Source organism: Corylus avellana, chromosome 3 (genome assembly GCF_965113065.1).
Source record: "Corylus avellana chromosome 3, dhCorAvel1.hap1.2, whole genome shotgun sequence".
Classification (NCBI taxonomy): Eukaryota; Viridiplantae; Streptophyta; class Magnoliopsida; order Fagales; family Betulaceae; genus Corylus; species Corylus avellana.
This window is the reverse complement of record NC_142492.1, coordinates 25,844,110-25,858,944: the sequence shown is the minus strand read 5'-3', so window position 1 is coordinate 25,858,944 and position 14,835 is coordinate 25,844,110. Positions and strand designations below refer to the sequence as shown.

General features: G+C 33.9%; 1 protein-coding gene across 1 annotated transcript; it reads left to right on the top strand.

The window, feature by feature from the left end:
- Nucleotides 1-3,436, top strand: LOC148587012 (rust resistance kinase Lr10-like). Its single transcript, XM_088514734.1, has 2 exons — nucleotides 1-850; nucleotides 2,307-3,436. The coding sequence occupies exons 1-2, from the start codon at nucleotides 31-33 to the stop codon at nucleotides 3,434-3,436; spliced, it is 1,950 nt and encodes a 649-aa protein (XP_088370860.1). The 5' UTR covers nucleotides 1-30.
- The last annotated feature ends 11,399 nt before the right edge of the window (nucleotides 3,437-14,835 follow it).

The following is a 14,835-nucleotide window of genomic DNA, read 5'->3' as shown; positions in this document are numbered from 1 at the left end:
CTCTCTCTCTCTCTCTCTCTCTCTCCATCCATGGCGAAAGGAATGCTCTTCCCTGCTGGATTCACCGTCCTAATTGTTGTTCTTGTCCTAGTCCATGAAGCTTGCAGTGCCAACGATAGTCATCATCATTCATGTCATTCTTCCTGCGGCAATATCCACAACATAAGCTATCCGTTTCAGTTGAAAGACGATCCACCAAACTGCGGAGATCAAAGGTATAATCTATCTTGTGAGGATAACCGAACAGTGTTATACTTATATGCTCGAAAATACCACGTACTGGAAATCATTTACCGTAACTACACAATCCGAGTTGTAGACGCAGGTATTGAGAAGGACAATATCTCCTTCATCCCTCGCTATTTTCTCAACAACTACAATTTCAGTTCAGGGGATCCATATACCCTATATTATCCGGATAACGTGTATGTCCTTTGTAATGGTAATGAGCGGTACAGGATAGGGTATGACAGAATGCGAGCAACAGGTGTAGTTTGGGTGAAGTGCGAAAAGCCAGTGATTTCTGATATGTATTTGGACACGTCTACATGCTTTAGTAATGGAGTGAATTCTTCCAACTCTTCTCTACTCCATTCCAAGGGCTATCGATATGTTTTATCTTCCTACTCTATATCTCTATGGGGTTTGGGGGACTTGTGCCAAATAGAGCAAATGTTTCCGTCAGCTGATCCATTATATGAACCAATTACGTGTTCAGACGTTTACCATCAAGTGGTCTATGGTTTTGAGCTTAAATGGCTCCAGGTTTTGTGTGATAACTTCACTGGAGATGACGATTGCAACATCGATAACGTGAATTTCACGTTTGACTATTGCTACGATCCACAAGGTGCGTACAGAATCTGACAAACAAATACATTTTTCAGTAGATACTATTCACACTAGATTTTCATTAATAAAGACTTCATGTTTTTTTTTTTTTCAATTTTACAAACGCTGATGTTATTCTTTCTCTGTGGAGCAGATTCATCGATATTTGGAAAAGGTGAGGTTTCTATTTCAAAAAATTGTTTGAAGGATAATACAGAATGGATGAGTTGTGCCTGATGATGACACAAGTAATTAATGTAACACCCAAATTTTATTTTGGGAAGATGAATAGTACCCCATATAAAATGGGTAGATTATATTTTCTTGTTAAGCATGGCCCAAGACAAAAGTTGTTTATGCAGCCCAGAGACTTTTTTAATTATTTAATTCACCTTTTCAATTAATTATTAAAATTTATCTTTTTTTTTTATAGTTATTGGAGCTCTTAGCAAAATACCGGTGCCGCGGTTCATCGGTAAGATCCTGTATCTCTCATTTGTTTTCTTTTAGCAGATCAATTATTAGACTGTGAAGCATGAAAATAGTTTCAACCTGCAAACAAGATGAATATTAATGGCATTTACAAGAAAAAGACAATTAGTTATCCATTGTAATTATATTTCCAACTGAAATAAAAATGAAGATTTTTAGTTCCAAGTTTTCAAATGCTGATTTTGTTCTTTCTTTGCCAAAGCAGAAGACAAATTATGGGGGATTACCCTATCAGAATGGATTTCCATATCAAATGGGCCATTACATGGTAAGGTTTCTATCTCGAAAATTTGTGTGAGGGTGGTGGGGTAAATGCCAATCAAAGACATACCCAGCATAAATTTATCTATTCATCTAATAATATTTGTAAATTAATTAGTCAAACTAGCACCAAATTAAACAGCTCGCCAACAATGTAAAGAAAAAAATCAAACTACCCACAAGCAAGAAAACCAAGATTTACATAAGGAAAACCATCCAAATATCTAATGAAAAGGAAAAATCACGGGACCTATTTCACTTGTAGAAATAGGTAAATTTAATCATATAGTTAGTACTTTAACACTCTCCTCATGTGCGGGTTCAAACTTATTTTTAATAGGCGAGACATACATGTAATATGTAATTAAAATTATTTTAAGTCACTTTCTTGATTAATTAATTAATTTATATTTTTTCATATTTCTTGCAGTCCCTTTGGAACGACTAGTGATAATAATGATCACCTGTAGCGGTAAGAACCTTATCTCTCTCATTTGACCTTCTTTTTTTTTTTTTTTTCCTTTTTAATTAGCAGATAATTCGTTCCACTGTGAATGCAGGCAAGATGAAAATATTACTCAAATAAAAAATAAAACAAAAATTGTGATTAATTGCTAGGATTTAGAAATGCAGTGGGTTGAGTTGTAATAAATAAGATGCTGACAGCTGGTCATCTACATGTTTGTTTTCTTATAATTTATTTTGACGATCTTCTTTCATAGGATCATACCTTGCAGCAAAAGCGGTATTGTTAACTCCCTGCGTGATTGCGTTTTTAATATATAAATGGCGAAGAAGGCATTTGTCTATGTACGATGTTGTTGAAGAATTCTTGCAAAGCCACAATAACCTCATGCCAATAAGGTACTCTTACTTTGAAATTAGGAAGATGACCAAAAATTTTAAAGACAAATTAGGTGAAGGAGGCTATGGCACTGTATTTAAAGGAGTACTTCGAAGTGACCGACTCGTAGCTATAAAGATGTTGGGTAAGTCCAAAGCTAATGGACAAGATTTTATCAATGAAGTTGCAACCATTGGAAGGATTCACCATGTTAATATAGTTCAACTGATTGGTTTTTGTGTTGAAGGATCAAAGCGAGCTCTAGTATATGAGTTCATGCCTAATGGCTCTTTGAATAAATACATATTTTCCACAGAAGTAAGTACCCTCCTAAGCTACGACAAAATGTATGATATAGCTCTAGGAGTGGCTCGTGGAATTGAATATCTACATCAAGGATGTGCCATGCAGATTTTACACTTTGATATCAAGCCTCACAACATTCTTCTTGATGAGAGTTTGGCTCCCAAGGTGTCTGACTTTGGCTTGGCAAAGCTATATTCAGTAGATGATAACATTGTCTCTTTGACTGCTGCAAAAGGGACGTTAGGATACATGGCTCCTGAGTTGTTCTACAAAAACATTGGAGGCATTTCATACAGAGCTGATGTTTATAGTTTTGGAATGTTATTAATGGAAAAGGCGGGTAGAAGAAGGAATTTAAATGCACTTGCAGACCATTCAAGCCAGATTTATTTTCCTAGTTGGGTTTATAACCAATTGCATGATAGAAAAGACATAGAAGTGGAAGATGTTACCGAAGAGGAAAAGAAAATAGCTAAGAAGATGATCATGGTTGCCTTATGGTGTATACAGATGAAGCCTAATGATCGCCCTTCAATGAATAGAGTCATAGAAATGCTTGAAGGAGAAGTTGAAAGCATACAAATGCCTTCGAAACCTTTCTTATCATCAATAGAGAGCCCCATGAGAGATGCTCGGGTGGATTCAAATCAAACTTGCTCATCAATTCAATCAGAAGAATCAAGTCAAGCAACTCAGTTTTAAATGCAAATTAATTTGTATGAGTCTCATCAGTTACATTCCCATTATATGGGGCAATTAGTGTTCTCATCTATATTTGATAGCACAAAGATGCTTGATGTTTATGTGTAGTACATAAGATCAGTTCCTTTGATTTATGATAACCAATGAATTTTTATTTTATTTTATTTTTTTATTTTATTTTATTTTTTTATTTTCAGTTTGAGAAGGTATGGTGCTATTCTTTGTTCTCCATTAGTCATCCCCTGCTTTGTAAATTTGGCATAAACTTATAAACATATCATAAGTTTATGTTTTAAGCATTGAAGAGAACGAGCTAATCAAGCAGCTGTGTTTTCAAAGCTTTGGAAGTATAGAATGTTTAAACAATGATTAAATGTTTGAAATTGCCCTAGAAAGCTTTGGATCTGATGTATGTGTTGGGTGTGCATTGATTATTGATTAATATGCTTGTGAAAATCTTTAAATTTTAGCATTTTTTTTTTTTTTTGATATGTATGCACAAGAGAGGGAAGAGAATTCGAACTAGTGACCTCCGCTTCATTAGACATGGTCCTAACTAATTGAACTACCCCTTGGAGCTAAATTTTAGCATATAAGATGTTTGAAAAAACTCCAAAGAAACAATGAGGTTACTTGGACTTTGATGAGAACTTAGTTCATGCAATTGGGGTATCCAAGAAAGGCAATAGATTTGCATTTGGATACCACTTGTTAGGTACCATCTTAATTGGTTCACTCTAAGTGCATTTTTATCAGCTTGGGTGGAGTTAGAATAGTTGTCCCTTGGGCAACAAATGCATTCTTGGGTTACGCTAGTGGTGTTGACTTTAATGCTTGTGTGTGTGTTGAATAAATGTGTTGATGATTCAAGGAATATGTTGAAAACTTGATGATGATTCAAGGAATAAATTTGCTCAATCGGATGGTAGATCAAAATTTCATGTCTAGATATGTATCAGAGCATATGTTGAAAGTGAAGGGAATTATAAGGAAGTTTGTAACTTCTTTGGCTTTTCAAATAAAGTTAAAACTGGCTTTTTAAAACAATGAATCAAACACGAGCTCTTCTGGAAATATCAGATGACAAAGCAGAAAAGCAACTCCCCAAATCTGAAACCTAATTGGGAAACCCAAAGATCCAGAAATCAGGATTCTGCTAGGCACCTGTTTACCTCGTCCAGAAATATTTGGCCCAAGCCTTTTCCAATCATTTCGATGATGATGCAGCCACCAAAGCATGCTGGGAGCCTGGTGGGAGTATGACCCAGTTTAGGCACTTCTCTGGCCTTGAAATGTTGAAATCAAATTCTACAAGAGGTTGGTTGGAGGGAGGGAGGGAGGTCTCCGGAAGGACATAATGCAGAGGATGCTATAAAACTAACAGTGAGAGCCCTTTTGGTGTTTCTCAAGAGAAGGAAGACTTTTGAAATTCAACAATGGAAGACACGGTTTCTGAGTTGGTCATTGAAAGGACACAATGTAATGAAAAACTGATGTCTAGAACATTTTTATGGTTCGAGTTCATTGCCTCATGAATATTTTAATTTTTTTTTCCTGGATTTGTATATTCTTTTGAGCCTCTTTATTTAAGAAGTTGCAGTTGCTCGAGATCAGAGATGACTTGTTATCATAATAAGAGAATTTTCTGGTGAATTTTGTTTGCTAATGAGTTATCATTGTTGGCAGCTAGCTGAACTTTTATCAAATCGCTTTGGTTAAAACTAATATAAATTCCATTGTCATACTCAATTAGAAGATGACACTTTTAATAAAATTATTAAATTATAAATATAAGAAAAAAGATTAAAAATAATAATTCCTTGGACCACCATTCAGCCTGGGCCTTTGTTGAGTGTTTCCATCCCATCACAACAAAAGCCCACATATTCTTATCCAAAGACTTAAAAAAAAGCCCTCATACGCATCTTCAATATGGGCAATTATTCCCATCAAAGATTGAGATTGTGCCTTGGCAACAAGGCTCAAAAACACACTCAAAATGTTAGTTGCTCTGATAATAATTGAAGGGATCATATTCAAACCCCAACGCACCACACAAGCAATAATGAAATACGATAAAATAAAATGTTGTAGTGAAAGGAAAACTACAAGGATACCGACAATCACCCAAACAATCAACACCATATTTTGGATGACGAAATGAAAAAGCTTTGAACACCTCAATAGTAAAACCACTCAAAGGCAGTTAAACCCAAAAAAATCAATCACTATAAAAAATTCAAACTACATGCATAGTAAAATGTACAACCCTTGTAGTCTATTAAGACTTCTATGCACAGACAAACTCTTTGCTTACCTTTTTGCCTCAGCTCCTCACTGGCCAAATCTATACGTAAGTTCCTTACCGACCCACTAGTACACTTCAATGGTTGAAAGATATGATAAAGGTTTGTGGTTTGAAACTAAATTCCAAGAGAGATAAAGCAATGTACAAAAGCTTTCAACAATAGCTCTCTTAGCACACAACAAAGGTGAAGCTAAACAATGTTATAAAACGTTCTAGGTGCTTAGACTTGGTCTATAGTAGACTATCATCATCCGTATAAAGATAACTAATAGAAAACCCTAACACTTTTGTGTGAAAAATGCTTCAACATTGTGTAGAAAATCGTTCGGTGTCAGGATGTGTAAATGCACTGTCAAGACACCTCTAGGGTTTCTTCATAAAAAGCCATTAAAATAGAGAGGTATCAAGATAACTTGCTAATGGTTCTCTCGGCGGGTAGGCTCTCTAATTAATCTTCCACGAGTAGCGTCATGACATTTTTTTTATGCTAGTTCTAAAAGTGCTCTCGGATAGGCTCTGAAAATCTCCTTTTACAAGCAGCGTCAAGATATCCCTATAATTTCTTCATAAAAACCCATAAAAATAGAGCAACGTCGATCAAGACAATCTGCTGACTACGGTCTTGGGTGGGCTCTAGAATTCATCTTCTACGAGTAGTGTTATGACATTCTTCTGATGGACCTTTTAAGGGTGCAATTAGGTAGGCTCTAAAATTTTCCTTTTGCAAGCAGAGTCGAGATGTTTTTCTGACGATCTTCTAGGGTATGTAGACAGAAGTTCTATTATCACACACCATGTGAGGACGATATTTGACGGTGTTTCTTACAATAGTTTAAAAACTTTAATTCTAAGCTTAACTTTTTACAGCAAAACATTTAGATGATAAAAAAAATTATAACCCTTGTTTTCATTACCGAAATGGGCCAATATCTATGACCTAACACACATTAACATGGTGGATCCTACCCATTATTCACACTTCATTTATGAATTCTTACTATTTCCCTTGTAGCGTTTAGGATCTTCATTCCAACATAAATTTTATTGAAATTATTTTCTTTTAAATACCATTCCATAAACTCCTTGGCCTAATTTCTCAATAAATTAATTCATAATCATTTTTAATATTGGCATCCGAGTATCTTGTGTACTTAAAGTGATACTCTAAAAACTTTTCTATCTTTTCTTGGTTTTTTTTTTTTTTTTTTTGGGGGGAGTTAGGGTGGGGAAGTCTATATACCCCTTTAAACTACCACTCCATTGATAATGTCCTCCCAAAATTTTAATTGAGACAATGTCTCCAACGTGTTTCTTGCCATTGGTGCGTTTTCTTTTTGTTTCTATAGTGTGGGCCTAGGCCTACTTTTAGCAAAATAAATGGTGTGAAAAGTCTTGCTTAGTAGTTTATTCATTTTTAAGCTTTTGTCAAAAGTGAGTTTTGGTTATTTTTAGGCTTTTTGAACCCTTAAAAGTGCTTTCAATATTTTTAACCAAACTGGTACTTTGTTATTCAAACAGACTTCTTAAGTGTTAGCTTAACATTTTTCATTTTTTATAGCTTTTCATTTGGTGATTGCTTCTTGAGCACTTTTTTAAGTGTGTGGTGTGAGCATTGAGTTTTTCCTTATGGAGTTATCTTTATGTCTACTCAAAATTGATGTGGCTTTTAAAATTATTAATGGATCAACGTTTAATAATAATTTATCATAAATTTAATAGTAATTTTAAAAGTCACATCAATTTTGAATGGCGAGAAAGGTGATGTCTATCATTACTTTTTGAGACAATATTATGTAGTTGTCTGTACATAATAAGAACTTAGATGGTCTGACCAACTCACAAATTACAGACTAAAATACTTCTTTGAGAGTAGGTTATATATATAGGCTACATGGAAATTAAAACTAATTAAGAAATATTATTTTTAAGCATGTTAACCCATATATAAATAAATGAAACTATATTTAGAGCATGTTTGGGATTGCGTTTGAGAAATAAAGCTTTTAAGTCAAAAGAGCTTTTGGGCAAAAGCTTCATTTTTAAGCTTTTGTCAAAAGCGCGTTTTGGTCATTTTTAAACTTTTTGGACCTTTAAAAGCGCTTTTAATTTTTATATTAAACGAGTACTTTTCTCTTCAAACGGATTTTTTGAGTATTAAAATTACTTTTAGGCCAGTCAAACACAACCCCAAACAAGCCCTTAGCGTTTTTAAGAGTGTGGAACATATTTAGATAAGCTAACTTTGTTTAGAAATTTGTATTTCTTCAATATGGGGATTTGACTGGCTGAGGCTGTGTGGATTCATTTTTTTGAACAACAATTCAGAAACTTCGTTGGGTCTACGTTGAGATTTCAGAGTTGATAATGTGGGTAAAGAAAATGGGAATGAAGAACGAAATTAACTTATATTTCTCAAATTAATTATGTGACACGCCAGGAAAGTCTAGTGTTAAATTCTAATGCCAGGAAGTTTTCTTGGTGTATAAAATATGCTAAAAAAAAAAGTCCTATTTTTGTCACTGGATATCCCGACCCGGTAAAGGATTCTCTCCACACTACAAAATAACTATTTTTTCTTGACTAGCGTTTTCTAAAGTGTCATGATGTCTGACACGTCAGAAAACTTTTCTGATGTGTTAATTAATTAATTAAACTTTTCTAACTATATATAATTAGAAAAGTTTAATTAATTAATTAACACATCAGAAAAGTTTTTTGACTATATATATATATATATATATATATATATATATATATATATATATTAATTAATTAATTAATTAGTTCGCACAAAATTTAACTTAAATTCATAAATTATGAATTACCATATTGTTTGTATAAAATTTAATTAATTATTAAATAAAATTATTCACCTCTCATTATTTATTGACCTGTGAAATTTCACACGTCATAAAATATTGACGTGTGAAATTGGCAAGTCAATAATTTATTGACGTGGCAATTTCACACATCAAGAAATCATGACCTTTGAAATTACTAGGTTAGGAAATTTTGGCCTGGTGAAAATTTTTATTGACATGTAAAATTACCATGTCAACAAATTTCTGATGTACCAATTTTACGCGTCAAAAATTACTGACGTGTTAAACTATCACATCAGAAATTATTGACATGGCAGTTAAACACGTCAGTAATTACTGACGTATTAAACTACCACATCAGAAATTATTGATGTGGCAATTAAACACGTCAGTAATTTTTGACATGTAAAATTGCCACGTCAAAATTTTTTGACATGGTAATTTGACATGTCAATATTTATTGATGTGTGAAAATTTAACACGTTAGTAAAATATATAATTTTTAAAGTTTTAAAATCTTAAAAAATTTATTGACGTGGCAATGTCTAACAGGTCAGAATTTATTGACGTATGGATATTGGTAGGTCACTAATTATTGACCTGCCAACTTTGCCACGTTAGGAAAATATTTACTAATAGTAATTAGTGACGTGGCAAAAATTCGTGTACTGTAGCCACGTCAGAAATTGATAATTTTTTTGTAGTGCCATTTCATTTGAAATAGAGATGAAATAGAAGGTATCTAGTTAGTATATTTTAAAAGGGAAAATTGTCCAAATAATTAAAATGACAATTTTACCCCTCTATTCTTCTCGACCCAAAACAAGACACCCGGAAATAAACGTCAAGAAAGTTTTATTGGCATTTATTTTGTACTTTTTGTCGTTAAAAAAAGGCTCAGAAGGTGCTTATTATTATTTTTTTTTTCCTGACATTCGAGTATCCTAACCCAAATGAGACACCAAGAATAAAAGGTCATGAAAGTTTTCTTGGCATTTAATTTACGCTTCCTACGAATAAAAAACGCTCGACAGTTTTTTTTTCCTTTTTTCCGACATTGGGTACGCTGACCCAAACGAGATGTCAAGAATTAAAGGTTAAGAAAGTTTTCTTCGCATTTAATTCGTGCTTAAAAAACTGAAGAGAATCATAGTTCGTTAAAAAAAAGCTTGGAATGAGTTTTTTTTTTTTAATTTATTTATTATTATAGGGTGCCCTAAGCCTACATTTAGCAAAATAAATGGTATGAGAAGTCTTGCATACTAGTTGAATAATGCTACACTTACTCCCACTTTTTTACATAATTTTTCCACACCTATAGGTATTGAAAAATTATGTAAAAAAGTAAGTAAATGTAGCATTATTCTTGTAGTAATGGTCTCTTTTTATTTATTTATTTTTTTAAAATGGAAATATTAAATTTCATTGATAAAATATGAAGAGTATAAAGGTCTTACAATACATAGCACAAAGCTCTTACATCACAGAGCGTAACCTTTGATAAAACATAGCCAGATGCTATGACTAGGTTACAAAGTCATGGATTCAATCAAAAATTTTTACAATCAAGTATTATCTATGCCTTCTGCTTCCGCTAACAAATGCATTTATGAATCACATCTGTAGCATATCTGCTTTAAGCAAACTTGATCTAGGACATGGTTTGCACCTATTTCGGCCGTGAGAGATAATCTCCTACACCGATCTACTCCTCCTCGACCCAAAAGGCCAGGAGAGAACTCATGTCATCAACCCAAAGGCCAAGACAAAAAAAAACTAAAAAAATCAAAGCTAAAAACTAAAAAACAATAAAAACCCCAAACACAGCAGTAGTGGAGGAGCGCGACATCGTAGACATTCTGAAAAGACACACCTTGGCTGGTGAAGACGAGTAAATCTGAGTTTGAAAACCTAGATCTAGATCTAGATTTACAAACTATATCTAAATCAAAACCACCAGAAACGGGAGCCAAAAGATACTACAGTGAAGACACTGACCACTGCTATCAGGGGAGGAGGGAAGAACGCCTCCTTTATGATTTCCTTTTTTTTTTTGGGAAACTTCATTTTGGTCTCCTGAACTTGCACCCGATTTTACAAATCCCCCATGAATTTCTAAATCTCTTATTTTGGACCCTTGAACTTTCAATTACTCTCAATTAGAACATTTCCGTTAATTTTAGCCATTAAAAAAAAAAAAAAAAATACCAAAATGTCCTTGATTTTCATTTTTTTAAAAAAATAAAAAATGTTTTGGAAGTTGAAATTTTATACAAAAGTCAGGGGTATAAACGTCATGTAACATTTAAAATCTGACAGAGGGGTCTACATTGAGAGTAATTGAAAGTTCAGGGATCCAAAATGAGAGATTTGAAAGTTCAAGGGGTTTATAAAATTGAGTGAAAGTTCAGATGGCTAGAATGAAGTTTTTCCCCTTTTTTTTAGTGTTACTTAAAGAAAAAGAAAAAAAATAATTCTAAAGAGAAGACAGAGCTTCCCTTTCTCCCATCAAAAAGCTTGTTGTAATGGTCTATTAACCGGAAAAATCAGCATCAAAAGAAAATTGGAGTCGGTGGCAGTTGGCAGTGGTGCAAGGCCAACTATAATTTGGGTTGAAAATTGGTCAACTGTGAGGCCATTATAAACTTGAGCCATCAAACAAGACCAATAAGGTCAAAAAGATTAGCTACTTGGCCAAATATAGCTAGACAACTTCGACTTTCTTTTGTTTTTTTCTCAACCAATTTTTTTTCTCCTTTATTTTTTATTTTTATTTTTGAATTAACTTTCCCAGAAAAACAAAGAACAAAAGATACACGAACAAACAACTGATAACAACTCTTAAAAAAAAAAAAAAAAAAAAAAAAGCTTATAACAACGATGTAAATTCGTGCCATGTGACTTGGAGTTATTTTCTCTGTGGTGTTCGTTGACTTTGTGTCACCGGCAACAATGAGGGCGTTGTTTGGTAACTAAAGTTGCCAAACCCAACGCAACGTTGCACTATTTGCTGTCAAAGGCAAAGCATGGGTTGGCTCAAAGGCAAAGCATGGGTTGGCGAAACGTTGCCTATTTGCTGTCAAAGGCAAAGCATGGGTTGGCGAACCGTTGCACTATTTGCTGTCAAAGGCAAAGCATGGGTTGGCGAAACGTTGCACTATTTGCTGTCAAAGACAAAGCATGGGTTGGCCAAACGTTGCACTATTTGCTGTCAAAGGCAAAGCATGGGTTGGCGAAACGTTGCACTATTTGCTGTCAAAGGCAAAGCATGGGTTGGCGAACCGTTGCACTATTTGCTGTCAAAGGCAAAGCATGGGTTGGCGAGATGCATTCGATACGAAACCTTGACATAAATGGTTGCAGGGAAGGAAAAAAAAAAAGAGCCGCGTTTAAAGAAAAGAGTCAAATAAAATTACTATATTGTCCCTAAACACGGTGGGTTCAACTTTTTTCCTCTGTTCACTTTCACACAAGCATTTTGATAATTTCGTACCTGAGGGCTTATGTGTGTTTTTACACGTTTTGGCTCGTCCAAAGACTCGTCTTTTTCCCAGTCAATTGCCCCGTAGAGCCTTAGGTTTGGCAATGTAGTTTGCAAAATCGGATGGCTGTAGTTTGGCAATGTAGCGTGCCATGTGAATTGAGTAATGACGTTTGTTGACTGAGTGCCACCGACAACAACGACAACACTGGCTTGTATAGCTTTAATGGTGCAGGTTCGCTACAGTGTTCTTGTCGGCAACATGTGGTTCTTGTTTCCAATGCTGTGTATAACACTGAAGCTTCACGGAAAATTCCCTACTCTTTTATTTTTTTATTTTATTTTTTTGGCCCCATTTTGCAAGTTCTTCGCAAAAAATTTCCTTTTTTTTATTTTTAATTTTTTAGTTCTTGGGGTAATACAATCATCCCATTTTGCAAGTTGGTCAATCCGACTCAAGCTACCTTTAACTAAAATGGGGTGACTTATGGCTAAGATGGGGTGAGCACCCCATTCATTTTTTATTTTTTTAATAATAAATAATATTTTATTATTTTTTTTATTAGTAAGATACATAAGTATCTTATTTGTGGCTTTAGGATGGATTTCTTTTAATTTTTGAGAAGAAATTTTAGCTATGAATTAAATATTTTCTAATCTAAAATATACTGGAGAGGATTTGGACCTTCAAGTGTATAATAAATGAACCATTCAACATTAATTTTCTTTGAAAATTACAATTGACTATGGCTATTCAAAATATTAATGAACTCATAAGCATAATTGATTCGAAATAATGAAGGTTTAATCAATAAATTATGATATCTCACTCTTAAAAAGCAGAGGTTGGAAAAATTGTTAGATATTGACAAGGAGAAAACATTCAATCCCTTTCCCTGTTCCTTATAACTTTTTTTATCAATAAATAAATAAAATAAAATAAAAGGGTGGACTGAGGAGACCAAACATCGAATGTTGTGAAACAATGAAATGTTTAATGACAGCCTAAATGCACGAGAAACCCAAAAACGACCTCTAAAACCCATTTTCCAACTTAACCAAGACTCTTAACAACGCTAAAAAGGCACAACAAACCATAATTACATGGCATAACATTGAACATACGAACAAGTTTATTACTTTTTGAAAGCTTAGCTAACCCATGCATGATTATTGAAAAATCCTAATGTAATATACTTGGATGTCTTTAAAACCCACATGCTATTTGTTAGACAACAAAAGCGGTAGATTAAAACCAATTAAGGAAAACATGCAAACTAATAACAAGATTGAGGTTTAGGGGTTACCTCCTCTTAAGAATGAAGCCTCACAAAAACCACATTTTCTCTCTCTAGGACCTCTCTCTCCTTTAGGGTGGTTGGTGTGAAGAAATGACAAAATTGTATTCTTATGGCGATAAGCATGGCTTTATAAGGATCCTTGCATGTTCAAAGGGCCAAGGTGGCTAAAAATGTTTTCAGACAAGTTCGAATGTTTGGGTGACACTTCAAACATTCGAGGAAAGAAAATCTTGATTGTTCAACCTTCGAAAGTGAAGAATTTGCAAAGTGTCAAGGTTTTTTTTTTTTTTTAAGTCACTCCTAGAGGTGACTAGGGGTGGTTTTCGGGTCATCCCCAAACCCTCTAGGGGAGGCCGTGAGCCACTTCTAGTAACTTGGGCTGCCCCCTTTTCGTTTGGGTGGCCAAACTACGCCTCATGGAATGGTTCAACCACCTTAAATTTTATTTTATTTTCTCTTTTAATTTAAATTTAGCATTAATAATTAAAAATAATAAATTTGGTTTTTCAATTGCCAAAGCGAGGGTATTTTCGAAAGATTATGGCCAAATTTTGTTGCGGCATCCATTCTAACAGTCAAGGCTAACAAATGTTCATTTTTGTGACAAAAATGGTAGTTTAATATATCAAAGTTTTATGCCTGTCACTTTGTGGGGGTTTTTTGAAAGTGAGTTGTAGTCGAGAGAGCTTTTTTCCCCTATTTTTTAAAACACATCCAAACAAGTTCTAATATTTGGAGTAATTATATATACATTTCCCTATTATCCTCCTCTTATCCCTTTACAACTAATGTGATGTGGTCTCCATAATATTTGATGCATGAAGATTAATTTTTTTGGTTGGGAGACCATGCCATATCAGCTATGGCAATGAAGATGAAAGGGGGACAATAGTAGGAGTGTACAAGCAAACGGTTATTAACTGTCTAATAACTGCTAACCGCATTTATTTACGGTTATCGGTTTTAGAGGTAAGTGGAGACGTTTAATAACCGCTAATCGTCTACCCTTAAATATAATATATTATATTATGTAGATATAAAAATAATAATATACCAAAAGATCGTTTTGGTGTTTGCTGCCATGTTAAATAGGCTCTAAATAGTCCAAAAACCATTCAAAATAGGTTCTAAAAAGAAGCCCAAGGTGTCCCAAAAAAAAAAAAAAAAAAGGCACAAAAGGTCCAACCTTAAAAGCGGTTATGCAAGACAGTTTTGGGTATCAATAACCACTAACCAACTATTATTTCAAAACTACTAACCACCTCAAGCAGTTGTAATTAGATGCAATAACCCTTAACCGTAACCACTTGTACATCTCTAAATAATAAGGTGATGAATAGAAGTACTCAATTTAAAGATAATCAAATTTTAAATTTTAAATTTTCTAAACATTATAAGGTTCGAAACAAATGTAGTTGTAGAAATTCTTGACGTGATTATGTGAGTTGACCCTAGGCCTCCAATGAATAATTCTTTATTTAGGTTCA